This window comes from Peromyscus californicus, unplaced genomic scaffold, assembly GCF_007827085.1.
Source record: "Peromyscus californicus insignis strain IS unplaced genomic scaffold, ASM782708v3 Scaffold_3__1_contigs__length_106647218, whole genome shotgun sequence".
Taxonomy (NCBI): domain Eukaryota; kingdom Metazoa; phylum Chordata; class Mammalia; order Rodentia; family Cricetidae; genus Peromyscus; species Peromyscus californicus.
The window spans coordinates 6,976,508-7,004,476 of NW_026294551.1; the positions used below are offsets into that span (position 1 = coordinate 6,976,508).

General features: G+C 48.6%; 3 protein-coding genes across 7 annotated transcripts in view; 2 read left to right on the plus strand and 1 right to left on the minus strand.

Annotated features, from left to right (window-relative positions):
• Window positions 1-3,586, plus strand: part of Jpt1 (Jupiter microtubule associated homolog 1) — an 18,863-nt gene extending 15,277 nt beyond the window's left edge. The window contains exons 4-5 of the mRNA XM_052756076.1: window positions 276-294; window positions 3,324-3,586. Coding sequence (XP_052612036.1) covers window positions 276-294; window positions 3,324-3,472 — 168 coding nt within the window. The 3' untranslated portion in view covers window positions 3,473-3,586. The remainder of the gene's footprint in view (window positions 1-275; window positions 295-3,323) is intronic.
• Window positions 1-26,117, minus strand: part of Armc7 (armadillo repeat containing 7) — a 27,201-nt gene extending 1,084 nt beyond the window's left edge. The window contains exons 1-3 of one of the 5 annotated variants that reach the window (XM_052756071.1): window positions 25,721-26,117; window positions 25,475-25,618; window positions 9,632-11,457 (exon numbers count right to left, since the gene is read on the minus strand). In XM_052756071.1, coding sequence (XP_052612031.1) covers window positions 11,096-11,457; window positions 25,475-25,618; window positions 25,721-25,811 — 597 coding nt within the window. In that variant the 5' untranslated portion in view covers window positions 25,812-26,117 and the 3' untranslated portion in view covers window positions 9,632-11,095. Of the gene's footprint in view, window positions 1-9,631; window positions 11,458-11,785; window positions 24,818-25,474; window positions 25,619-25,720 lie in introns of those variants that run through there. The other 4 variants (XM_052756075.1, XM_052756073.1, XM_052756074.1 and 1 more) reach the window with 4 other exon arrangements.
• Window positions 8,172-9,654, plus strand: Nt5c (5', 3'-nucleotidase, cytosolic). Its single transcript, XM_052756070.1, has 5 exons — window positions 8,172-8,480; window positions 8,690-8,790; window positions 8,863-8,923; window positions 9,119-9,233; window positions 9,343-9,654. The coding sequence occupies exons 1-5, from the start codon at window positions 8,187-8,189 to the stop codon at window positions 9,486-9,488; spliced, it is 717 nt and encodes a 238-aa protein (XP_052612030.1). The 5' UTR covers window positions 8,172-8,186; the 3' UTR covers window positions 9,489-9,654.
• Window positions 26,118-27,969: the final 1,852 nt, after the last annotated feature.

Sequence of the window (27,969 nt, forward strand, 5' to 3'; positions counted from 1 at the left end):
CAGGCTGGCCTCGAACTCACAGAGATCCGCCTGCCTCTGCCTCCCAAGTGCTGGGATTAAAGGCATGCGCCACCACCGTCCGGCAGTTGGGCTGTTTATTATGTAGGACAGTTGCATAGCATTGCCCCAGATTGTATCGAACTTGTTGCTGGATCCTGTACTTACCAAAATGGAATTTCACATTTAATTTCACCTGGGTTAGCTGCTCTGAACTATCACCGTTTTGTGCATTGCAGAATTTAAACAGGAACTAATTTTGAAATTTTTTTTTCCAGAGAGAAGGTGATATGCATGGTGAGTACATCTGAGTGCTGATCCCTGTTCCTGTAATGCTGTAAAAAGGTCTGAATTAACGTTCAAATCATGTGTCTCAGGGAAAGAGACCTGAGTGTGCTTCAGGGGCTGGTATACATACCCTAGAGAGGAAGGGAAGATGGAGCTGCCTCAGAGTAGTCAGTGTGGCCACATTTATTTTACTTATTGAAACATATATTTCTTTAGCCAGGTGGTGTTGCACACCTTTAATCCCAATGCTCAGGAGGGAGAGGCAGGTGGCTCTCTTGAGTTTGAGACCATCCTTATCTATAGTGTGTGTTCTAGGACAGCCAGGGCTACACAGAGAAACCCTGTCATAAAAAACAAAACAACAACAACAAAAAACCCAAAACAACATTAACAAAAAAACAAAACCCTGGTTCCTTGGAAGAGTAGCAAGTACTCTTAACCACTGGCTGCTCTTCCAGAGGACCTGGGTTCAATTGCTAGCACCCACATGGCAGTTTACAACTGTTTGTAACTCTAGTTCCAGAGGATCCAACCTCTTCACACAGACATACATGCAGGGAAAACACCAATGCACATAAAAATAAAAAATAGCCGGGCGGTGGTGGCTCACGCCTTTAATCCCAGCACTCGGGAGGCAGAGCCAGGCAGATCTCTGTGAGTTCGAGGCCAGCCTGGCCTACCAAGTGAGTTCCAGGAAAGGCGCAAAGCTACACAGAGAAACCCTGTCTCGAAAAACCAAAAAAAAAATAAATAAATAAAATAAAAAAATAAAAAATAAATCACTAAAAAACTAAAACCAAACCCAAATATATATTTTAAGTCAAGTAGCACAAGCCTTTAATCCCAGCATTTGGAAGGCAGAGGCAGGAGGATCTGTGCGAGTTCAAGTCCAGCCTGGTCTATATATCAATTTCCAGGACAGCCAGGACTACATAGAGATCCTGTATCAAAAAACAAACAAACAAACAAAAAATAAAATTAAAAAAAATAAAAAACCCAAACTTTTTTAGAAAACAGGGTCTCACTATATAGTCCTTTGTGGCCTGGAACTCACTTTATAGAACAGACTGGCCTCGAACTTCCAGAATCCTGAGTTCTGGCATTAAAGGCATGTGTCACTCTACCTGGCGAGTATAATTGTGTGTGTGTGTGTGTATCTGTCCGTCTGTCTGGGCAGCACAGGGGTTGGATTTGGGACCTCCTGGAATCTGGGGTAGCACTGGTCCCCACACCTAGCCCTCCTAGGCTTTGCAGTTCAGAACACAGCCACTGTTAGCCCATACTTAACAAAACCTGCCCAAAACAGCCCCACCCTCACACAGCACACCACCTTGTGACTGCTAGCAAGCCCTCTACCACCGAGCTGTGGCCCTAGCCAGCTAATCTGATTTGGGCAAGTGTCATTGAAGATTTGGAAAGCCTGGAGATAAGAGAGCCCTGGAGGTAGAAGCGGTGTGTCTTAGTACCGGTCCCTCCCTGCTCCTGCCGTAGCTCAGCTGTATGTCCTACAGGGAAGCTGCGCCTGAACTCATGTACAGTCCTGTTTAAATCGTCATATGTCCCCTGGGTACAACTAATATGACTTGGTAGATTAAAGGGACAACTGCATTTCTTTCAGTTAGCTTCAAGGGAGGATGTGCTGAACATATTTAAATTAGATAGTCTTTGTTTGGATAGAAGGCAAATTGTCACGACTTTTCAGGCAATCAGATACAAGAATGGATCCAAGGAGGAATTTGGAGCTGCTCTTAGGGGAGGGCTGTGCCTGGTGGCCCTGTAATCCATAGTCCCAGCACACTGGAAAGTGAGCAGGACAGTGAAGACAAGAAGTCAAGGCCCAGTCTGGGCTACAGGCTATAGGCTGAAGGAAGTGGGGAGGGGGAAGGGCTGGGAGGTGAGCTAGCTAATGAGCTGGATGTGCTGGTTTATGTCTTTAGTCGTTAATACCAGCACTTGGGTAACATAGGCAGGAGGATCTCCGTGAGTTCCAGACTAGCCAGGGATGTAGAATGAAACCCTGTCTGAGAAAAAGAGAGGGAAAAAGGAGGAAGGGGCGGCAGGGACTGGAGGAGAGAATGAGGCCCACTGGTAGGTGACCTTGGCCTTAGCAAGGGAGTGGCCTGGGCTTACAACTCAGTTTGCAAAAGTAAAAACTGATGTATGTGGGGGAGAAAGGAAATTACAGCAGCAGTCTTCCTGCCTCCCAAAAGATAGAGGCAGCCGTGACCCTCGTGACCCTGAAGCCTACTGTGAATCATTCTTTTCTCTGCACCACTAGCCGCTTTGTTTAGTTATTTTGTTCATGGGCTAAAGCAAGTTAGTATATACAGTGTTTATTTTGATGTACAAAGCCTGGGTTTGATGTTCAGGGTTGCTGTGAAGTAGTCGTCTTTAGAATTACCAGTTTGAACACTGGCATTTATTGTCAAACTGTTGTGGAGAATACTCTATGCCTGCTTGTAGGTCTGCACCATGTGTGTGCATGTAGTTCAAGGAGGCCTGAAGAGGGTCTTGGATCCCCTGGGACTGGAGTAAGAGGTGGTTGTGAGCAGCTGTGTGGGTGCTGGGAACTGAACTGAACTGGAAGAGCAGCCAGTGCTTTGAACTGCTGAGCTGTCTCTCTAGCTCCCCTGGTTCCTTGTTTTATTTTCATTTATTTACTTATTTTTTGGTTTTTTTGAGACACGATTTCTCAGTGTAACAGCTCTGGCTGTCCTGGAACTAGCTCTGTAGACTAGGGTGGCCTCGAACTCACAGAGATTAAAGGATTAAAGGCGAGCACCACCATGCCTGACATTTTATCTTTCTGAAAAGATGTCACCATGTAGCTCTTACTGGCCTTGAATATTCTAGCAAAGTAGCAAAGTATGACCTTGAACTCCTGATTCTCCTGCCTCCACCACATGGGATTAAAGGCAGAAAACAAGTAGGCGATAAATTAACAGGTCCATTTCAGGATTAGGACTTCAGTTGACTGTCGATGTCTTTTGTATGGTTTTTCCATTTGTGTGAACCATTCTCAAACTCTTTCTTCCTAGAAAATGCGGACACAGACTTCCAAGCCAACCTGGGGCAGATGGAAGAGAAGCCTGTGCCTGCTGCTCCTGTGCCCAGCCCAGTGGCCCCGGCCCCAGCGCCATCCAGGAGAAACCCCCCTGGTGGCAAGTCCAGCCTGGTCTTGGGTTAGCTTCTTCTGTTGGAACTCTGTCCTGTTTGTTTGTTTTTCCATGCTTGTGAACTGCACAACGTGAGCCTGACTGTACATCTTTTGGATTTGTTTCATTAAAAGAGAAGCACTTTATGTATTGCTGTCCTTTTTTTCCCCCCTTCTCCCACTTTCTCTCTTCCTTTTTCTTGTCTGACTTCTGGGTCTGTGGGCCATGGCATGAGTGTTTTCTAGTAGTAGACTGGAGTAGTAGACTGTTTTTAAGAACAAATGATCTGGTTCTTGATGTTGTTAGAGACGCTTTTGTACCAGGGCTTTTGATGCTGTACATGGCTTACTGTGGTGGGACAGACAGCAGCTGCAGTCCTGCAGCCCCTGTACCAGTTGTCTGTGATGCACGCTCCTTGGTGTCACCCCACCATCACAGTGTCGTTGGCTAAGTGCACCTTCCTGTGCCATGTGGAATGATAAAAGCACCCGCACCTCACCCTGCTGCCTGCAAAAGGAAAGAAGCCAGAGTGCTGTGACTGGCCAGCTGCTAGGCAGAGCCATCAGGTGCAGAGGAAGGCTTCAGGTGTGTGAGCAAGCTGCCTGGAGTTGCACGGTGAAGCACACAAGGAGGCAGTCCCAGAGTGGGGCTGGCGCACGGGTCCCACAGGGACATCCTAATGGAATAACTCAATGCCAAGTGCATGACGCTGGTGCTTGACTATGAAGACAGTCTCATCCTTGAAACTTGTACTTCTCAGTCCTGGACTGTTGCTTAAAGTAAACAATGCCCACCTTTTGAAGCACTGTGTTTTGTCTTTTTTTTTTTTTTTTAGTGTGTTTGTGAGTGCACTTGAGTGTGTGTGTGTCTGTGAGAGAGAGAGAGAGAGAGGGGAGAGAGCGCACTGTGTAGCTGAAGCTGGTCTTGAACTCCTGATCCCACCTTCAAGTGCACGCACTAGCATACCTAGTTTATGCAGTGCTGGGGACAGAACCCACCCAGGGTTTCCTGCATGCTCGTTTTCAATGGAGCCTCACCCAGTCCTGGCTTTCTGACAGTGTTGGAATGTCCTTCCTGGGCCTTTCTTTTCCTAGAAACAATCCTGTCCAATGGTTTGATAAAGCATTTGAAGTTGAGCAGTATAACAAAAGTCCAAAGGGAAGTGGAATTTTCTTTAAAAAAGTACAGGTTAGATTTTTTTTTCTTTTGAAACATTCTCACTCTAGCTCTGGCTGGCACTGAGTCCACTTCAGCCTCACCCAGGTGCAGGTGTGTCCCACCAGAGATGGCCGGGATGGACTTTAAAAGGCCCTGACTTTGAACCTCTGCAGCTTTTCTCTGTGGAGGTCACTTTTGTTCCCTTCTGGCCATCACTGTCATCCTCTCCCATCCTGTGCTCCCACCCCCAGTTCCAGAGACCAAACCTTGAGATCCATGTGGCTAACTTCCAAAGGAGAGTTCAAGTAACCAACAGGGTGCCCCCAAATGAGGTGGGCTTGACTAACCCACCTCATTTGGGGGCACCCTGTTGGTTACTTGAAGTTTCAGATCAACTCAAGGTGTCATGTGCAGTGTCCAAATTTGGCTTTAAGACCTGGCTTGTAGATCCACCTGTGTGACAGGCTGGGTCTCCTGCCACCTCTTTTGAACCTCTACTTCCTTATTAGCAAAGTGAGACCTTGGAGCTACTAGGAGTATCTTTGAGGATAAGGATTACAGGGCTGGAGAGATGGTTCAGCAGTTAAGACTGCTTGTTGCTCCTAAAGTTCAGTTCCCAAGCACCCATGTCCAGTGGCCCACAACTGTCTGTAACTCCAGCTCTAGGGGATCCAATGTCCTGACCTCTACCGCTACACATGTGGCATGGACACACAGAAGAGTCTTTTTAAAAGGCATAGGGACTACTAGGTGGTTAGAAAGCATTTCACATAATGTTGAATTGACAGCTGGATAGCCCAGGATTATCCCAGTCTCCCGAAACAGGCTAGCCTTCTGCATAGGGACATGGCTTTTACTGGCCTGAGTTTCTACCATGAGTCTTACAGGGAGGGAACCTGTACCCATCTTTCTCAGCTTCATTAACTTTTTTTTTTTTTTTTTTTAAGATTTATTGCATATACAGTGTATGTATGCCTGCAGGCAGAGGGCACCAGATCTTAGTGTAGATGGTTGTGAGCCACCATGTAGTTGCTGGGAATTGAACTCAGGACCTCTGGAAGAGCAGCCAGTGCTCAACCTCTGAGCCATCTCTCCAGCCCAGTCTTAACTTTTTTTTTTTTTTTTTTTTTTTTTTTGGTTTTTCGAGACAGGGTTTCTCTGTGTAGCTTTGCGCCTTTCCTGGATCTCACGCTGTAGACCAGGCTGGCCTCGAACTCACAGAGATCCGCCTGCCTCTGCCTCCCGAGTGCTGGGATTAAAGGCGTGCGCCACCACCGCCCGGCTATTTTTTTTGGTTTTTTGAGACAGGGTTTCTCTGTGTAGCTTTGCGCCTTTCCTGGAACTCACTTGGTAGCCCAGGCTGGCCTCGAACTCACAGAGATCCCCCTGGCTCTGCCTCCCGAGTGCTGGGATTAAAGGCGTGCGCCACCACCGCCCGGCCCAATCTTAACTTTTATTAGCGAGATAAGCACCTGGTCACAGGTGTTTCGAGGGAGCAGCTGGCTGTTCAGCCAGTTTCAGCATTGTTGGGGCAGATTGTTGGACTGGAAACTTGCTGGAGGGGAGGGGGTTCAGCACCCCAAGTTAGAAAAGAATCTATGAAGTCATATGATCTTCAAACTTTTTAAAATGGTGGGGTTGATGTGCTGGGAGGACTGCTTAACAACAGTTAAGGACATTCACTGCTTTTGTGAAGGATCTGGGTTTAGTTCCCAGCACCCACTTGGCTCCCAACTGAAGCCTGCTGGCCTCTGCAAGCACCAGGCACTGCATGTTTGTGGCCCACATACATGTGGGCAAAACAATAAAATCTAGTTTAAAATGTGGAGTGCAGTGGTGCATGCATTTAATCCAAGCACTTGAGAGGTGGAGGCAGAAGCATCAGGGGTTCAGGACTAGCCTCAGGTACATAGTGAATTTGAGGCAAACGTGGGTGCATAAAATCCTGTTGCAAAAGGGGGGGGGGCGCGTCCAGGAGGTGTTGGAGGAAGTCTAGGGTGAATAGGGTAAAAATACATTGTATACATGTACAGAATTCTAAAGTAATTTTTGTTTTGTTTTTTTTGAGACAGTTTCTTTGTGTAGCCCTGACTGTCCTGGAACTAGCTGTATATACCAGGCTGGCTTTCCAGCTCATGGAGATCTGTCTGCCTGCCACTGCCTCCCAGTGCTGAAATTAAAAAAAGCATGCACTAGGCTGGGCGGTGGTGGTGCACGCCTTTAATCCCGCCTTTAATCCCGGCACTTGGGAGGCAGAGGCAAGCTGATTTCTGTGAGTTCAAGGCCAGCCTGGTCTACAGAGTTCCAGGAAAGGAGCAAAGCTACACAGAGAAACCTTGTCTTGAAAAAACAAAAACAAAACAAAACAACAAAAACAAAACAAAACAAAGCACCACCACCCCACTGTCTGGCATAGAAATATTGTTAAAAGTTACCCAAAGGGCAGGAGAAACACACCTGCAGATGAACCTTTTAACTCAGTTTGTCTGAGTTGCCTGGCTTAGTGAAAATTCAGTCACAAAGTAAAGACTTACATTTTTGTTTTTGAGACAGGGTCCTCACTATGTAGCTCTGGCTGTCTTGGAATTTAGAGATCTGCCTGCTTCTACCTCCAGAATCTTGGGAGGCAGTGGCAGGCAGATCTCTGGGGTTAAAGGCGTGCACCACCATACTTGGCTCACTTGTTTTAAACTGGCTTTTCAAGTGAGATGTCAGGCTCTGCTTTGTGATGCTTCTACCACGACGGTTTTAGGGTGGTTCCCTCCTTTAATCTCAGCACTCCGGAGGCAGTGACAGGTGGATCTCTGTGAGTTCTGGGCCAGCCTGGTCTACAGAGTGAATTCCAGGACAGCCAGGGCTACACTGAGAAACCCCCTGTGAGGGGGAGGGGCAGTCATTAAATAGGGAAGAACAGCCATCAAGAGGGCTCACTCAGCTGGGCGGTGGTGGCGCACGCCTTTAATCCCAGCACTCGGGAGGCAGAGCCAGGCGGATCTCTGTGAGTTCGAGGCCAGCCTGGGCTACCAAGTGAGTCCCAGGAAAAGGCGCAAAGCTACACAGAGAAACCCTGTCTCGAAAAACCAAAAAAAAAAAAAAAGAGGGCTCACTCATCTGCATTTATAGGTTGGTAAATCATTGTGAGAGCCATGAACTTTGTGAAATATACAAAAGCAGGTGTGTGTTAACGTTTAACGTTTTCTCTAGAAGGAATTGGAAGTTTTTAATTCTACCAGAGACCTTGGCTGCAGAGAAGAAGCAGTGGACTCAGATTGAAATCAACGCTACTGTTTCAAACCAACTCTGGTTTATGACTCCATCTCTTTGAGAGCCCATCTCATGCCCACAGTTGTCTTTAAGGGGTCCTTTCTTGAACTGGGAGCCTCATGATCTGGGAATTGGGGTCCCGGTGGGCTCCTGTCCACCTTCAACCTGGACAAGCAAGGGAGAGACAGTCCGCATGCAGCATGTGGAGCAGGTCCCACACTGCAAGGATCTCAGGGAGGTCTGGGGGAGCGGGATACTGAAACTACACAGGAGTGGCGGCCAAGTAAGGAACGCAGGGCCATCCTGGGTACCTCCCTGGACACGATGCAAATGAGCTGGGTCGAACCCCGCCCCTGCTCGCGTCCCGGAAGCTTGTTTCCGGGACTGGCATCCTCTGCGTTGCTGCTCTGCTCGGCAGAGACCCCGCGCGCGGCCATGGCGGTGCGGCGGCGGCCAGTGCGCGTGCTGGTGGACATGGACGGCGTGCTGGCCGACTTCGAGTCTGGCCTCCTGCAGGGCTTCCGCCGCCGCTTCCCCGGGGACCCGCACGTGCCGCTGGAGCAGCGCCGCGGTTTCCTCGCCAGCGAGCAGTACCGAGCCCTGCGGCCGGACCTAGCGGTAGGAGGCCCTCCCTGGGCAGGGCCATCTGGGTTCTACTCCAGTCACCCCACCTTCTGAATCCACAGTTCACCCCTGACTAGAAAGCTTGAGAGCGCTCACCCACCTCCAGCATTTTATCCCGTGTGGACTCGGGCTGCTTGGTGTGGGTCCTCTCTGGGGCTCCCCCTGCTGTAAGACAGGAGCGGGATGAGGTCTGTCTCTTTCAGGAGAAACTGGCCAGTGTGTATGAAGCTCCAGGCTTTTTCCTAAACTTGGAGCCCGTCCCTGGGGCCGTGGACGCTTTGCGAGAGATGAACGACTTGCAAGAGTAAGGAGGGTGGGGAGGGGGCGGCGGGAGGTCAGCCCGCGCCCCAGGCCTAACTGTCCCCTCTCTCTGCAGCACCGAGGTCTTCATCTGCACCAGCCCACTGCGGAAGTACGACCACTGTGTGGGCGAGAAGGTGCCGGCGCCTGCGCAGATTTAGCTTTCCAAATTTGGTTTTTAAAAATAAACCACAGAAAGTGGGGGTTGAGGGGAAGGAGTACCACACTTCTCAGGCTTAGTCCCACTTAACCCAACGCCTCACTGACCCTGCATTTAGAGTCTAGCAAGCCCACTCACTGGCCGATCTGCCTTTTTTTCCCCTCCTGTACAGTATCGTTGGGTAGAGCAGAACCTGGGGCCTGAGTTTGTGGAGCGGATTATCCTGACTAGGGACAAGACAGTAGTCATGGGGGACCTGCTCATTGATGACAAAGACACCATTCAAGGTTGGGCCAGTTAATCTTGACAACCTCCAGGCACCTGGCCTGTTGGGATTAGGGAGAGGAGTAAAAATAACCAGATTACAGACCGCATGCTGTGCCTTTCCTGCTGCAGGCCTGGAGGAGACCCCAAGCTGGGAGCACATCTTGTTCACCTGCTGCCACAATCAGCACCTGGCCCTGCCCCCCACCAGGAGACGGCTGCTTTCCTGGAGTGATAACTGGAGGGGCATCATAGATAGCAAGCGAACCGGCCTGTGAAGGACCCTGAGGTGTGTCAACAGGAACCTGCACGCACAAGTGACTTTCTCCAGGCAGGGAGCCACTGTAACCTCCACTTGAACAAACTCGCCATCTGGCCCTTCTCAAGATGGCTGCACCCAGGAGCAGGGCTGGCACAGAAATACAACGAGAAAATCTGGAGATTTTTAATAAAAATGAAAACCAAAAGCAAGTCTTTGGTTCTTTGAAGACCCTTCTCTTAGGAGAGGAAAGGGCCCGTGCCCGGGGGTGGGGTGGGGTAGAGAACGGTGGTTCTGATAAAGAGGCCTCTTCCTTCCCTCATCCAGTGGCTGTACAGACAGCCCCAGTTCCACACCCTTGTAGATCTCCTCCCTCTAACACAGCTTTTAGTTGCCCATCTAGTGGGGACCCCCATTTTTCCTGAACCCCAACTTCCCATCAGGTCCACCCTCTTCACTTTCCCCCCAGCTTCATTTTTCTTTCACTGGCACAGGAGGGGGGGAGTCACCAGTTACAGGATCTTGCTGTCCTTCTGACATTATTGGGACCCTGCTTCTTCCTTTTGTGACAGGCCATAGCCCAAGTTGGCCAGGAACTCACTAGGTGGGCTAGTCTCAAACTTATGACTACCTCCCATTTCTCAAGTGATTGGATTACAGGTTTGAGCCACTGTGCTCCTCTGGCATCTAGTTCTAGGTGTCTTTATTGAAGTCCTAATGGGTTGATAGCTGCCCTGGAAGCTGGTGGTTCCTGGAGAACGGCGAGAAGCAGATCTGGATAGCCATGAAGGGTTCAAATCCAGGGCTCCTATTCCAGTGTCAGAAGATCTGATCACAGGCAGAGGGGGCCAGAGCAACTTTTCTGAAGGGACAGGGATGCCACAGTTGGCAGCTGGTACATGAGGGGTCCACAGCCTGGTCACAAGGGGAGCTGAAGTCGCTGTCTTTCTGACCATGTCCTAGGATCTATGTAGGGCCTCTCCAAAGGGACAAGGTATGCACCTCCACCCCTGGTCCCATCTTTATTCTGCGCTCAACTCCTGGGCCTTGAACTAATGCCTGATGGCCATCTGGTTACTAGTCCTTCAAGTGTGACACCCAAGGGCAAAGACTTAATCTTTGCATCCCTCACACGGTGCCAGGCAGGGTTGTGTAGACATTTGTTTCTGGGCTACAGAGCTGTCCAAGTCAATGTCTGCCATGCCCAAATGCCCAGCCTCAGTGCTAGAGGAGTTACCCCACAGCACCTTCCCAGCTAATAAGGCCAACTGATCTCTAGTCATTGACGTCACTCTGGACACTCATGTTAGTGGCCACTCTCACAAGGCTTTTTACATGAGGTGTAGCTGGGCACTGGGGCACCAGAGGTGTCTGCTGTCTGCAGTTGTTGGCAGTGCCACTCCTTGAAGGCCATACCAACTTTGGTTTTCTCCTCTAAGCATCTCAGGCCTGGCTTCTTCATTCCTATGGCTTCTCCTAGCCAAAAATACCCGCCATGCTCAGAGACTGTACCTTGCATACAGCTAACCAGGCATCCCTTGGGCAAGATGGGCTCAAGGTGCTTCCTATGCCTATGACAGGACTAATCTCAGACAGAAAGTGATAGGGTCTTGGGGTCTCCTTGGATCAGGGCTGTTGTGGGGCCTCAGTCTTTGGCAGTGGGATACCTAGGGCTGAATGGGCCTGCTGGCTGCGGGCCTCAGCCACCTGGCTTGGGGAGCAGAAGTCTTCTAGGAAGATCTGGGCCAGGTTCCGGAGTCTTGTGTTGGCTGAGAGAGAAAAGCGCAGCATGCACTGGACCACGGGCAAGGAGGTGAGCTCGGGATGGGGGCTGGTGCCGGGTGAACTCAAGTACATAAGTGTGGTGACAGCAGACAGCACCGTCTCCTCGTTAGGACTGGACAGGCAGTTGGTGATGAGCGGGATGCCTCCGGCCTGCAGGATGTGCTCCTTGTTGGCCTTGTCCGGGCACAGGTTACAGAGGCCCCCTGGAGAAAGGCAAGGATGAGCGGGGTGCTGTGGTCCTGGCTTCCTCTCATCTCTCCTTCTTTCTGGCTAGTGAGTCTTGGGGGAATGCCCAGGCCTGTGGAAAAGTCTGTCTATGGACAAGGACTGCAAAGTCACCACACCCCAGTCTTCTCTCAAGACTTCAGGAAGTCCAGCCTGCCACTATTATCCCCAAGTCAAGTGGACACAACACCATGCCTCACTGTTACTAGAATTCTGGAGAGTAGGAAAGTCCAGAGGGAGAGACCAGTGACTCTAGATTAAAAAAACTCGGTGGAGGGACTGGGAGGAGGAACTGCAGCCAGTGTGTAAAATAAATAAATACGTTTATTTAAAAAAGAAAAAGACTGTCGAGAGATGCTTAGAGGTTAAGAGTGCTTACTGATCTTCCAGAGGACGGGGTGCAGTTCCCAGCACCTACACGGTGGCTCACAATGACCTGTGACTTCAATTCCTGGGGCTCCAATGCCCGCTTGTCTCTATGGATACCAGGCATGCATGGAGTGCATGTACATACAAACACGGCCATAAAGACCCAAACCTGCATGGGCACAGGTCCCTTCTTCCATTCTCAGGTTAGGCCCCCTTTGGCCTTGGGGACAGATGCTACCTTTTCTAGGGGCACACTTTGCTTTAGCTCTGGCTCCTCAATGCAGGAAGCTGACTTCCTGTTCTCACTAACTCAGCTTCCTGCCATCAGGGCTCTAGGCCCCTCTGCCTAGCCGGCAGCATCTCTTGAAGATGAGAAGAGGGTGAGGGCCTCAAAGAAACCCTGGCGGGGGGCGGGGGGAGAATAAAAACAAACGACATAAGGACTGGCCAGGAGGTGGTGGGACACACACCAGCACTTGGGAGGCAGAGGTAGGCGGATCTCTGTGAGTTCAAGACTAGCTGGTCTAGAGAGCAAGTTCCAGGACACCCCCCCCCAAAAAAAAATGGTGGAAGCAGCTTGTGTTCCCAAAAATTGGAGCACAGGCTCTACCTGGGCTTCCCCTCTCCAAACTTCTTGGGCTAGAGATGGCTCAGCAATTAAGAACACTGACTGGGCCGGGCAGTGGTGCCACATACCTTTAATCCCAGCACTCAGGAGGCAGAGGCAGGTGGATCTCTGTGAGTTCAAGGCCAGCCTGAGCTACAGAGTGAGTTGCAGGAAAGGCTCCAAAGCTACACAAAGAAACCTTTTCTCAAAAAAAAAAAAAAAAAAAAAAAAAAAAGGAGCAGTGACTGCTCTTCCAGAGGACCCAGGTTCAATTCCCAGCACATACATGGCAGCTCACAACTGTCTGTAACTCCAGGATCCAACACCCTCACACAGACATACATGCAGGCAAAACACCAATGCACATGAAATAAAAATAAAACAAAAAACCAAAGACTGGAGAGAAAGCTCAACAGTTAAGATCACATACTGCTCTTGCCGAAGACCTGGGTTCAGTTCCCAGCGCTCCCATAAAGCAGTTCACAATCACTTCTAACTACAGCTCCATATTACCTGATGTTCATGATGTCCTCTTCTGGCCTCCAATGGCACCTGTGCCCACATGGACCTATCCCTACCTCCACCCCTGCCACATACATACACATACATGAAATAAAAAATTTTTAAATCTTAAAAATAAACAAAATAAAAAATACAAATTTTGGGGTTGGGGAGATGGTACTTGCCATGCAAGATGAGACCCTGAGTTTGATCCCTACCACCTACATAAAGTCAGACATGATTGTGTGGGTCTGTAGCCTCTTTATGGGGGGGGGGGGGGAGACAGGAGAGAGAGAGAGAGAGAGAGAGAGAGAGAGAGAGAGAGAGAGAGAGAGAGAATGTGTGTGTGTGTTTGGTGAGCTTCAGATTTAGTGAAAGACTCTGTCTCCAAAAACCACAGTGGAGAGCCACAGAGAAAGATCTACCTCTGGCCTCCACACTCAGGAACACACACACATAGAAAGAATTAATGTGTGTGTGTGTGTGTGTGTGTGAGAGAGAGAGAGAGAGAGATACTCACATTACAGCTCTGGCTGGTCTGGAACTTGCTATGTAGACCAAGCTGGCATTGAACTCACAGAGAGTAATCTGCCTTTGCCTCCCAAATGCTGGCATTAAAGTCCTGTGCTATCATGCCTCCCTACAACCCTTTACTTTTTTTTTTAAAGAAACCTGATTTAGGGGATGGAGAGATGGCTCAGCAGTTAAGAGCACTGGCTGCTCTTCAAGAGGACCCAGGTTCAATTCCCAGCACCCACATGTCTGTAACTCCTGTTCCAGGGGATCTGACTCCCTCACATAGACATGCAGGCAGAATACCAATGTACATAAAATAAAAATAAACAAAATTAAAAAAAAAAAAAAAGAAACCAGCTTTAGGATGGATCTCGAAAGATCTCACTTATATAAAGACCAAGACCAAGTAACAGCAACCCATGGGGACAGAGGTCAGAGCTGTGCAGCCTGCATGGGGCACATGGAGAAACAAGCCACATCTTGATGGAGATGCCATTACATGGAAGGGCACATACTTTAATGAATTTAAGGATTAATTAAACTGCCACTTATGTGCATTTTACTGTACATTCATCCTATGTACAAGAAGGAGCGGACTGGGGTGTGCCTTGGTGGTGGAGGGCTGGCCTAGGTCCCTGGGTTCACTCTCAGCACCACCAAAACAAAACAGAGAAAAGCAAGTCCTGACTAGCCAAAGAATTTGCTTTGGACAAAGACGGGAAAAAAAAACCAAAAAACAGCTAGAGGCAGGAGGCAAAGACTCTGCTGGACACCAGTAACCATAGAAACCCCTGAGAGGCAGGAGAGGAAATCCCAAGTATAACTTGAAAGGGAGAGCTGGATTTGCAGAAGCAGAAGAACTGGAGCCACAAAGCAGGCACTGGTGCTGGGAAGGGCTTTCAAAGGACTGTCCTGGGGATTAAAAGAGCGCTGGGCACCTGCTGACTGGGTGAGCGCTCCTTGATGAGATCCAAGATGTTACCTCAACTTAAGGATCTGACCACACCAGGGCACAAGGCTGACCGGGCCTGTGGTCAAATCTTCCTCGGGGTAGGATGAGGTGGCAAACCCTCATGGTCCTAGCTACTAGGGCAGCTGAGGAGGGAGGATCACTTGAGCTCAGGAGCCCATGGGCAATCTGGACAACATAGTAAGATCTTCCTTCACTCAAAAAATGTAAGACCAGGTCAGGAGATGCAGGTAAAGGTACTCAAGCCTAGGTGGGACCTGAGCCCAACCAACCACAGGAACCCACAGAAAGGTGGCAGAGAAACTGACTCTATAAGGTTGTCCTCTGACCCCCACATGCACACAATGGCATGTATGTGCATCCCTTACACATCACACATACAATAATAGTACAATAGAGTTTAAAAAAATAAACAGAAAGCTTCACTGGGGACCAGTCTGTTCTAGGGCTTTACTTCAGCACCTGTAAGAGAAAGGAAAATACACATGCCTGTATATGTTCACATCCATGAAACAACACGGAAACCGGCTGGCTGTAGGAGACAGGAATCGGTATGAGGACAGAAGTGGGGCGAGGCTTCTCTGAAAGTACCTTGTGATATTAGTTTTCTTTTCTTCCTTCCTTCCCTTCTTTTAAATAGATAGGGTCTCATGGTGTAGCCCATACTGTTCCTGAACTCATGGTCCTCTTGACTCTGTCACTCAAGTGCTAGAATTATAGGTGTGTATAACCACTCTTGGTGTATGACATTGCTTTTTTTTTTTCATTATATTGGTCAGACTGGCAAGATATTGCAGGTCAAGAATATATACCAAGATATATAACTATATTTAAAACAAATCTAAAGTAGGGTGTGGTGGCTCACACTTACAATTCCAGTATTTGGGAGGCTGAAGCAGGATATTGCCCCAAGTTCAAGGACAGCCTGGACTACACAGTGAATTGCAAGCTATCTTGCGTTATTGAGTTTGACTCTGTCTTAAACAATAACACAAGCATACATACATAGATACAGGCTACCTCATGCATAGATTATACAAAAATTATACATAGATACTTACATATGGATTTATAAATCCAGAAAATATCTCTGGAGAATATACTAGAAGCTAGCTGTAGGAAGCATTACCAAAGGGGCTGGAAACCATAGAGCAGAGTGGAGTGCCTGGCAGGCACACAGGAGGCCTTGGAGTCCACACCCTAGCACAGTAGCAACAACCACAGAAAGGGGGGACGGCCTGGTGACACACACCCTTAATCTCAGCACCTGGGAAGAAGAGGCAGGCATCTCTGTGAGTTTGAGGCTAGCCCAGTCTACATAGCATGTTGTAGGCCTGCTAGTACTACATAGTAAGACGTTATCTAAAAACAAACAAACAGCAAACAAACGAACAAAAAAAGGAAAGAAAAGGTGGTACACTATGATGTATACATGCATGCACATGACAAGGCATCCTATGTAGCCCTGGAGGGCCTGGAACTCTCCATGTAGACTAGGCTAGCAGTGAACTTCTGGAGATCTTCCTGCCTTTGTCTCCCAGTCATGGGATTACAGTTGTGTACCACCATGTTGGGATTTCACTCTTGAATTCTGTAAATTCTATACCATGCTGGCCAGTTGTGTGTCGCATAAATAAGATACATACAACTGCTTATGCCTAGAACAAGCCTGCTTGGTCTCAAACTAGAGGGCTCAGGAGATCTTCTGGCCCAGGACTCCCAAGTAGCTGGGACTGTGCGTGCATGCTACTATACTCCGATTGTACTTTACTTGAAAAGAAAAAGACAACTCTTTCAAATGCCAAAGACATCTAATTAAATCAAGAGAAATACACTGTTGCTTTCCAAAGAAGCTGGAGACTTAGCCTTTGAGCACTACCACCACCTGGTGGCATCGTTATGTATTGCAAGATATAGGAAGACAATTTAACCTGAATTCTCAGAGGTCGCTTTTTTGGGGGTGTGGAGTGGGGATGTGGGGTGAGGGGTGGGGGTGTGGTTTCAAGTCCTGCAACTCTGATCAGACTGGTTTCTAACTCACAGAGATCCACCTGCCTCCGCCTCTGGATTAAAGAGCTGGGATTAAAGGCATGTGCCATCACAGTCCTGCTAGAAGCCATTTCTTGATTCTAGCTTTAGCAACAAAACTGCTAAAACCCTGTGGGGCCCTAAGAATCAATCAGTTTTCATAGAAGCAAGATACTCATCTCGTTGCTCTGTATGTCCTGGTTGCTTCTAGGATAGTACAGACAGATGTACAGGATGTGTTTAACTAGGGCTTCAGCTCAACTCTTTTTTTGAGACAGGGTTTCTTTGTGTAGCCTGGCTATCCTGGATCTCACTCTGTAGACCAGGCTGGTCTCGAACTCAGATCCCCCTGCCTCTGCCTCCTAAGTGCTGGGATTAAAGGTGTATGCCGCCACCACCAGCCATGGACAGCTTTTGTGTGACTAAAGCCACTGCCTGGTGGCTGTTAGTTCCTCTGTGATTAAATGTGGCCCCTGGCCTTTGGGGACCACCTATGCTTTCGCACCAGAGCGAACTCCTAACTGTGGCAGAGGAGACACAGTGGAGTAGACACAACAAACAAGGGAAGATGAAGCCCTGGAGTTGAGCTTGGGCTCTGCCCGCTGGTTCCATTGGACACAGAACTCAGATCCTTGAAGATTAGGGTAATAGTAGTTACAGTTACTAGATAACTCTAGTTATCACAACTAGTGGGAGTCAACCTTGTTGAGGAGAGGTTTCCTGATATACAAGGGTTTAGTCCCACTTGCTGGGCACAGGAAAACAGCACCTCCCCCTTCCTGGGAAATGACAGCCAGTCCAGGCTATGGTGGCAAGGGACTACTGTGTCTTTCAGAGCCCCACCACAGCTGGTGGGATAATGGCAACCAGTGATGCTCCAGCAGATCTCAGGCTCCTGGTCTCAGAGAGGCAGAAAGGCATGTGTCCAAGTCAGGGGACGGCTCGGGAAGTCAGTGTTCTCCTACAATGTGGGTCCTGGGGACTGAAAGGTTGTCAGGTTTGACAACAAAAGCCTCTCCCCAATGAGCGATCTCACTGGTCCCTTTCACTTCATTTTTAAACTGGTCCTTAAGCTTTACTTAAACTTTGAACCTGGTTGTGCGACCCTTTATGCAATGTAACTTCAAAAACCATAAAATCATCTCACCTGCACCCACGTCTTGGGTGTGTACTATTGTTCTTAAGTACCCACCTCTCTGACACCCACACTTAGACCTACACGGTGGAAAATCTCCTTTCTACTAACTTTGCTTCACTCTGACTCATCCTGAAATTCTTTCCAAGGACACAGGTTTATGTGGGTGGAGGTCCCTCAGCCCACCAGCCTGAGTTCCACTGGAACAAGGTCCTGCTGCAGCTCCTAGCTAACAATAAGCGTGTCTCCAGGGTGAGAGGCAACAACACCGGGGAAGGACAGAGCAGGCCCACACTTGTTGATTGGTATTTTACTCTTTTGGGGAGCCCGCCACCCAGCTCCCAAATAAGTCACACATGGAGATGTATTCTTACTTTTGAACGCCTGGCCTTAGCGTGATTTAGTTTCTAGCCAGCTTTTCTTTACTTTAGATTATCCCATCTACCTTTTGCCACTGGGCTTTTCCCGTTTGCTTACTTCTGTCAATCTCACTCCATTGCTGGTTGTGTAGCTGGGTGGCTGGCCCCTGATGTCCTCTTCCTTCTCTGGCTCCTCTTTTCAATCCTCCATCTCTTCTCCTTTCTCCTCCTAGATTTCTCTTTATATATGTTCTCTCTGCCTGCTAGCCTCAACTATCCTTTCTCCTGCCTTGCTATTGGCCAGTTCTTTATTAGACCATCAGGTGTTTTAGACAGGCACAGTAACACAGCATCGCAGTTAAACAAATGCAACAAACAAAAGTAACACACCTTGAAATAATATTCTACAACACACACTGAACAGCATTCCCTCACTGCACGTTAGTGAACTGCAGGAGCTGACAGCTATGGTCTGGTGGTCAGGGTAGAGTACAACCAGCATGCTGGACTGCCTTTCTTCACTTAACACTGCCTAGGCATCGGCTGGCAAGCTAAGGATCCACACTCCTACTGCTCCTACTTTTCTAGAGGGTGAGAATTCCTGAGCAGAAGGGTGGTTCCCCTGATGGGATACTGTCCTATCCTACCTGGGAGAAGAGAGATATCAGCTTTAAAGCCATCTGGATTCAGGTCTATGGGCGGAGGCCTAGGGGATTCTATAGTTGCAGGCAATGACCTGAAAAGGCCAGTTAATTCCCTCAAGTAGCTACTTACAATTCCCCTGACAGGTAACCAAGGGAAATCACACGAGATGGTAACTGAATCCAAGCTGTCTGATCCCCTAGCCCAGCTCCTTCATATCACACTCACTTTGCTACTTGCCAACAAAGACATTGGTTTGGGTTCTGAGAGACATCGCCATGGGCAATCTGACTCAGCTTGTCTCTTGCCTGTTTTGTTTTTTGGGGGGTGGGGGGGGTGGGGGGTTGTTTTTGGTTTTTCAAGACAGGGTTTCATTGTGTAACAGCCCTGCCTGGCTGTCTTGGAACTCACTTTGTAGACCAGGCTGGCCTCGAACTCATAGAGATCTGCCTGCTTCTACCTGGGATCAAAGGTGTGTGACACCACACCCTGATCTCTTGCCTGGTTTTTTCAGAACCAGTCCTTCATAAGGCCTCTGCATCAAGTCACAGGACTGCATCCTTTTGAAAGAATCTCTTTTGCCTCCAACCCTCTCCTTCCATCTTCCTCCTCAGGCCAAAAGACCTGAGCCTCCTTCAAGTGCAGATAAGCACAGCCAGGCTTGCTTCTCAGGGAGATCGCCTTCTTCGAGCTCCCGCCAGGGACAAAGACTAGAAGCTCCAAGGTGGACACAGTGCTCCGGGCTGTAGTGTGGGTGCTTGGCAGTGCTCCCTCCAGTGCCAGAGGCTTCCAAGGAAGGGGAATGATGACAACCACTGAATCTTCTAGGTCCCACTGGGACTCTCCTTTTCTGTTGCATATAATAAATACAAGAGCAATCTAATCTGCACAGCGTCCCAGAGATTCAAGGCTGAGAGCTGGAGCTGCACTCCATACTGCAGCCTTGGACCAGGTGAAGATGGCCAGGCCTAAGTGCTTGGAAAGAAGGAAATGAGATGACACTGGCAGTTCTTGAGGAGGGACAGGACACAGTCATCCACTCAGTGGAGCTGCCCGGAGAGTAGACCCAGGTCAGGCCCAAGTCTCCCATGGAGCCTCCAAGTTGGTAGAGGATCTCATGTGTCCTGGGCTGAGAACACTGCCTCCTACGGGGGCAAGGAGCCAGCAGGACAGACACTGTTTGAACCTGGAGGAACGGCTGCTCTGTGATTGGGTCCTTTTCTCTGGAGTCAGCAGTCTACGTTAGAGGAGCTCTATGGCTCCCAGGTGGAAGCATGGCCACTGTCCCCATTCAGAAGGCAACAGTAGTGAGGCAGAGGTGCATATGGAGGCACTTGGGAACACATCTAAAGACCAACGGTTGTTTGTAGGGTTTTTTTTGTTTAAGATGAAGTCTCACTCTGTACACCCTAGCTGGCCTCTGCCTCCTGAGTGCTGGGACTAATGGGACTAATGGTATGCATGAGCTTCTAGAGACTTTTGAGACAAAGTTTTGTAAACTGAGGCTTGCCTTAAACTCACTATGTAGCTGAGTCTGACCTTGAACTCCTGATCCTTCTTCCTCGCAGTCTGGGGCCAATTTTTAGACTATTTATCTAGTATAACATTCTTCTAGAACAGAGCTGGCTTGAACTAACAATATCTAGACAACTGGGCTCCTGCCATAGCCCAACTATAGAGGCCCCATAGGAGTGCTCTGAAGACCCGTAGGCAGACTTAGAGCGCCACCATTCCCCCTGCACGTGAGGTTCAATCCCCAGTGTGCCTACAGCTCCACAGGCCTCTTCTGGGTCCTGACTGCTAGGGGAATTTCCTCAGCACCACACTTAATGGAGCGGTTGCTTGTGGAGGATAAGTACAACTGGAATTTCTGTGTGCTCTGGAGCTCCCGCACAGTGAAAAGAGACAGAGGACCTGTATGCCAGCTCTGTGGATCGCAAACATCAAGAAGATGTTTGCTGGGTATCTCTAAATACCAATGTATTCAGGAATAAAAGGTGTCACTGGATTGTTATGCTATTAGATCGAATTTCTAGGTTACAGGAAACGAAGGAGACAGACGGACAAGCTAAATCACTGCTGCTGCTGCTTCTTTTTTCTTCCAAGACAGGGTTTCTCTGTGTAGCTCAGGCTGTCCTGAAACTCTCTTTGTAGACCAGGCTGGCCTCAAACTCATAGAGATCTGCTTGCCTCGGGAGTGCTGGGATTGAAGGCTTGCGCCACAACTGCCCGACTTAAATCACCCCTTCTTATATTGTAAGTCACCACCACACATGAGGTTATATAACTGAATGTGGAATCCTGAAACAGCTGGCCAGTTGGGTATGGTGTGTACAACTTTAATCCCAGCCCTAAACATATATCTACCATTTGTTACTGGCCTCAAAGTTATTTAGCTGAAAATCACCCTAAATTCTTGATTCTCTTGCTTCCGCCCCCCTTAAAATGCCAGAGCTATATTTATTTGTTATAGTAATGTTTGTTTGGTGTAATGTATATATATGCAAAAATCTTCTCAAGACAGCTAGGTGATGGTGGTTCAGGCCTTTAGTCCCAGCACTCAGGAGGCAGAGGCAGGCGGATCTGAGTTTGAAGTCAGCCTGGTCTACAGAGTGAGTTCCAGGACAGCCAGGACTACATGGAGAAACCCTGTCTTGAACTGCACCCCCTGGCCCCCCATTTTTTTCAGGCAAATAGGGCTTCTGCGTGGGAAAAGGTTAAGAAGCCCTGAGCTAAATGATATGCTTGAGAGGAAAGAGACACACAGGAAGGTGGGCCACCTTATAGACATGGTGTAGACCATTCAACAATCAGCATTACGGAAAGAGCATCTTTTGAGGAATTGTAATCGCTACCCTCCAAACATGAAGCATGCTGCCATTTTCTTTTTGCCTTCTAAGTGCTGAGATTAAAGGCACGTGGCACTGCACATGACCGACAGCTGTCATTTCATCAGTACAACTGTGACTATTTACAGGAGACACTCCCGCTGTACTTGCTGACTACTGATGCTCCCTCAGAAGGGGACAGGGAGAGCCATTAGGCCCTCACTCAAGATTCTAGGGGCTCCTTCCTATACCTCTCAGTCGCTGTGACTGTGCCCTAACCGCTGGGGCCTTGGAGGTGCTACAGTTTATAGATGGTGGGAAGCTCCTGAGGGGGTAGGGACTCCATCTATGGCGAAGTCATCCTGTGCTGGGGCAAGTCTATTTGGTGGCACAGCTGCCACGGGGTCACCCCATTCTGTAAGCAGTGGCTGCCCAAGTTGTATTTTGGTTGCTGCTGTGCTCTACAGAAGGCACAGATACTGTTTCCATCTCCGCTGGTGAAGACTCGCCCAAACATACAGATATAAGAGAGATTGAAGGGCACTTGCTGCCACGCCTGACATCCTGAGCTTCATCCCTTGATCTCACAAGGTGGAAGGAGAGAACTGACTCCTGCATGTTGTCCCTGGACCTCCACATTCCCATCCTGATACACACAAACACAGAGACACATTAAATAAATGTGAAAGATATGGAAAGGATTTTAGAAAAGAGACTGAAGGTAATCTATATACTAACTCCCTTCCAAGAGTGCACCGTGGAAAGGGTGAAGGAAGCAGTTCCACACTAGAGATGTCTGGGCAAACATTCCCTCAGCCAGGCCATGAAGGTAGTATCAGGAGATCGATACTGGCACTAAATGCTCCTAACATGATATGGTAGAAACAGCACCTTCCTTTCATAGGAAAACACAAGAAAAACATCATGCTAGGCATGGTGGCACAAGTCTTTAATCCCAGCACTAGGTAGGCAAAGGCAGGGTGATCTACATAGGGAGTTCCAGGCCAGCCAGAGCTACACAGTGAGACCCTGTCTCAGAAAACACCACCACCCCCGCCCCAAGTAAGACATGATCAAGTCATGTATGCCATGTGGGATCTTGGGCCAGAAAAGGGTATTAGGAAAAAATGAAGAATATTTGATTAATATAAAGACTTTGGCTAGTCATGATGTATCAATATCAGCTCATTAATTATAGCAAACAAACCATACAATGGAGGAAGTTAAGATAGGAAAAAGTGGGTGTGGCTATGTGGGAATTTTTATATTTGGAATTCTTTCTTCTTTGCTGAGAAAGAATCTTGAGGGGCTCAGGCTTGGACTTGCTATGCGGCTGGAGATGTGCTAGAGTTCCTCATTCACCTGTCTCCATCTCCTGAGTGCTGGGCTCAGGAGCAGCGGCCACCACACACTCTACCAACTGAGCTATACCCCAGCCTCTTCAAGTTTCCTCAACCTGTTCTAAAATGAAGTTTATCTGGGAGAGAAAGAGATCTCTCTAAGGACACAGTCAGACAAAATGTACAGGGCCCAAGCTGGACCCTCGTTTACACAAACCACCACCAACAAAAAATGTCCTTTTAGGCTTGCAAGATGGCTCAGTGGGTAAAGCACTTGCCACCAAGCTTCATGACCGGAATTCCATCCCTAGGACTCACATGGTAGAGGAACTGACTCTACAAACTGTTCTCTGAAAGCCAGGGATGGTGGTTCACCTTTAATCCCAGCATCCACGAGGCAGTCAAGTTTTGGGCCAACCAGGGCTACATAGTGAGATCTCGTCTCAAAAAAAAACAATCACAAAATTGTCCTTTGACCTGGCACATGCCCTGCCCTCTCCCATAAGTAAAAAAGTTATTTAGAGTATTGTTAGAGAAATGTACATAATTAAATACTAAACAATTTTGGAATTATCTTCTTCCAATGCTGAGGATTGACTAACAGAGTCTCAGGCATGTGGGTACAGACACCATTATACTGGTGCTCCATCACTGAACACATTCCAGGCCTGAAGATATTCCTACTAAGGGTTTCTTTCCCAGTGTATGCAGGGTTCCTTTCATATTGCATGGGGAAATGCTATTATTTTTTTTTAAAGATGTATTTATTTATTATGCATACAGTGTTCTGTCTGCAGGCCAGAAGAGGGCACCAGATCTTGCTCTGTAGGTTGGTGGGAATTGAACTCAGGACCTCTGGGAGAACAGCCAGTGCTCTTAACTGCTGAGCCATCTCTCCAGCCTGGAAATGTTATTATTATCTTTTTTTTTGGGGAAATGTTATTTTTTAAGTTGCTTGCCAGGCAATGGTGGCGCATGCCTTTAGTCCCAGTCTCAGGAGGCAGGTGGATCTCCATGAGTTAGAACAAAACTTCGCTTGTCCTGGAACAAAGCGAGTTCCAGGACAGCCAGGGGTGTTACATAGAGAAACCCTGTCTTGAAAACAAACAAACAAAAAGTATGTGCTGGAAGAATTTTTGTTTTTCTTAAATTCTAAACTTCTTCCCATGACCCAGATCTAAAGCCCCCGTGTTAATCAGTCTAACTTCACTCTATCCCATCCTCCTCTTCACTTAAAAAACGTCCCCTCTAGCCGGGCGGTGGTGGCGCACGCCTTTAATCCCAGCACTCGGGAGGCAGAGGCAGGAGGATCTCTGTGAGTTCGAGGCCAGCCTGGGCTACCAAGTGAGTCCCAGGAAAGGCGCAAAGCTACACAGAGAAACCCTGTCTCGAAAAACCAAAAAAAAAAAAAAAAAAAAAACGTCCCCTCTAACAACTTCCTGCTTAGGGCCTTTGTCCACACTGCATCCATGAAGGCTAAAACTGAAGTAGTGCTGCCTCCTGTTGCTACACCAATCATGCTGTTTATTTCCATCTTGCTTGCTTGTCCACCACCTTGCTCCCCTTCTAGAAAACAAACTCCTTTAGGGCAAAGACTTTCCCCAACCTGTTCACCATCTCTCCAGAACTTGGAGCAGTACTTTCCTTATGTAGCACACAGTAATAAATATCTATCATTGAGCCGGGAAGTGGTGGCGCACGACTTTAATTCCAGCACTCGGGAGGCAGAGCCAGGCAGACCTCTGTGAGTTCGAGGCCAGCCTGGGCTAGAGTGAGTTCCAGGACAGGCACCAAAACTACACAGAGAAATCCTGTCTCGAAAAAGCCAAAAATTCTATCATTGGGGAGAGGAGATGGCTCAGTGGTTAAAAGAGCTTGCCATTCAAACTTGACAACTTGAATTCAATACCAGGAACCTACCTAAAAAAAATTCAGATGCAGTGTTGATCACCTGTAATCCCAGTACTCTTAGGAGAGACTGGGAGGTTGAGACAGGAGGATCGGCTGGAGGCTCATGGGCCAGCTATGGAGTACGCTGCTGCTCTACTACACAGAAGAAACAAGAGCTCCTGCCTCAGCAAACTGGAAGCAGAGAACTGATAACCATGACTATTTTACCTATTCATTTGAGATAGCCATCTTACCATGTAGCCCTAGGCGATCTAGAACTCAATATGCAGACTAGGCTGGCTTTGAACTCACAGAGATCCACCCACCTCTGTCTTCTGAGATAAAAGGCATATGCCACCATACTCAGTGAGAACTGACTTTTGAAAAACTGTCCTCTGACTTTCATGCATACACTGTGGTGCACATACCCACACTCATTCAAACACACACACACACACACACACAGTTTAAAAAAATCTATCATGAATAATTCAAACGGTCATCTAACCCCAGGAGTCCTAAGCTATACATTTCAAGTCACCATTGCGTCTCTTGATATATAAGAGCAAGCTCCAAACTTCTTTCAAAGAAGTTTCAACTCACTTCCTTGCTTATCTCTTTTCTAAAGACTAGTTTGCCTTGTAACAGTGTCCTACTCTGTATTCCAGGCTGGCCTCCAAGTCACGGCAATCCTCCGGCCTCAGCCTCTCCTAATGCTGGGTTTACAGGCGAGTGCCATCACGCCTGGCTTAAGGACTCACTTCTAAATCTCTGATGTCGCTCTAGTCAGTATCTAGTCAGTACCCTTACCAATAGCAAACTTCACTAGAGTTTCATTCTCTTCTGACAGCGAGTCGAGGAATAGGTCTAGCACTTGCAGCTGCCGCAGATACTGGTAGTTGCCCGGGTCATAGGCGAAGTTGGCAAGGTTGGCGAGGACCTGCTCCTTGGCGTCTGCAATGGGAAGCGGTACTGGGGTCGGGCCCGTGCGGCTGCTGCCGTCGGGGCCCTTCCCGGTCCCTTCCCGGTCCCTCGTGCCCACCCCACACCTCCCACCTTGGCTCTCCGTCTCCTGGAATTCAGTGACCAGCGCCTGCAGGTACCCTAGCCGCCCGACGTGGGGGTCTATCTTGGGTTTCTGTGCCATGGTTGGACTGACGAAGGAGCCGGGAGGACGGGTGGGAAGGAAGAGGCCACAAGGCCGCGCGAAACCCTCGCCGGCACCCTGACCTGTCCCGGGGGCGACCGAGCGGCAGGCGGCAAACTCTGTCCGGTCCTGGGTTCGGAGTCTGCAGTGATTGGCAGCTGGAGATGAGATATGGGGATGGGTAGGGATCTCAGGATCCTGTCAGAGCCGGTTTGAACACCGAATTTAAGCCGGGTGACAAAAAGCTGTGGCGATTTGGAACCAGAGGCACAACCCTCACCGCGCTCTCCACACCGCTTCCGGGCTCAGGGCGGAAATCGCTCTAGCCCCGTCTCCGGGAGCGGAAGGGGCAGGACCAGCACGGAATTGGGCGTGGCTAGTGAGCGTGCCCTGGACTTCCCGCGCGATTTCTCGAGCTCGTGGCTTTGGGCGTCCGCTGTGCTGCTGCGGGGATGTGTGGAGCGAGGGGAAAGGAAAGAGGAGAAAGGGAGAGAAGGAAAGATGGATGGGACTGACAGATAGATGGACCTTATGGTCGTCTAGGCACGTGGTACTTGAGTCCCAGCACTCGAGGAAGAGGCAGGAGGAGGACCTCTATGGGTTTGAGAACAGCCAGAGTTCAAGGCAAGCCAGGGCTACATGGCAAGACCCTGCTGCAAAACAAAACACCTCCCAGACCCAAAACAAGGGTTCCAAGGAGCGTCAGGGAGGGAGGCAGCTTTGCCATGCTGTCGCCTTGGAGGTGGAGGATGCGGGCAGTGAGTTTTTTTAGGGCAAGGGTCAAGGGTCATGTACTTAGTTAGCTCCGTGTTTGGAACCAGGGGCCTGAATTACAGCAGAAGGGCTTATGTACTTTACCTTTCCCTGGCCCCCACTTCTGGGGTTCAAGTCTGTGGTTAATCCCTGCCCAGTGCCAACCTGGGACAAGAGGTTTTTTTTTTAAATTAATTTATTTCTATTTCATGTGCATTGGTGGTTTTTTGCTATGGAACTGGAGTCACAGACAGCTGTGAGCTGCCATGTGGGTGCTGGGAATTGAACTGAGATCCTCTGGAATAGCAGTCAGTGCTCTTAACCACTGAGCCGTCTCTCCAGACCGGGACAAGAGTTTTGACCTTAGTGTGTGTGTTTGAGTACCGAGGCTTCTCCATGAGAACTCTGGGTTTTGTTGAGGAACCTGTCTAGCTTAGGAAAGTACATCTCACCTCTAGATGGCCAGGGGTCTTTTTGACCTCTGACTAGAAAGAGCATCAAAGACCTGGGGACCAGGAACCTAGGACTTGGGGACAATATGGAAGCAAGCTCCACCCTTTTGTGGCCAGGAACTGCCTCAGACCATCCCTAGAAGATTTTGAGGGGATGAGCAAAGTGTGGGTTCTGGAATCTCAAAGACCATTCAGTCTCTCTCATTTTCAGGGTCCTTTTAGCACAAATCCTAACTGGTCTTAATAATAAAAACTTGGAGTCAGATATAGGGGTAAATGCTGAAAGATTAGGGAGACAAAGGAGCAAGCCACAGCCACTTCTTACCTCTACTGAATCTTCCCACTGAAAGGGGCCTTTGCTCCTGTCTCTACCCCACCTTATCACTTCCTCTCTCTGCCCACCCATACACTTCCTGGGTGGAAGTGTTTCCTCTTCCCAAGTACTGGGATCCAAGGCATGAGATCCCAAGTGCTGGCATTAAAGGTGTGTGCCACCACTGCCTGGCTTCTCTATTGCCTAGCTCTGCACTTTGATCTTCAGGCAAGCTTTATTTGTTAGAGCACAAACAAAATATCACTACAGCTCTTCCTTTGGGAAAGAAGCCTCAGCCTTTGGTTTTGTGCCAAGGGCAGAGTAACATGGACTTATTCTCTCCACCCAAGCCCTGGAACACAGTAGATGCTCAATAAATATTTATTAAAGGGATTTTGCCCAGAGATTTTTTTCTTTTGAACTTACTATGTAGCCAAGAATATCTTGAACTTCTCGTCCTCTTGTTTCTACCTCCTGAGTGTTGGGATTACAACACTTCTAGGCTTATTTGAGGCTGGGGATTGAACCCAGGGCTTGGTACACACTACCATTTTAAGCTACATTCCTACCTCGTTCCTTCTTTGCTTGTTGCCCATAGATTAATACCATTATTACCAATGGGCAAGTGAGATGAAAATTT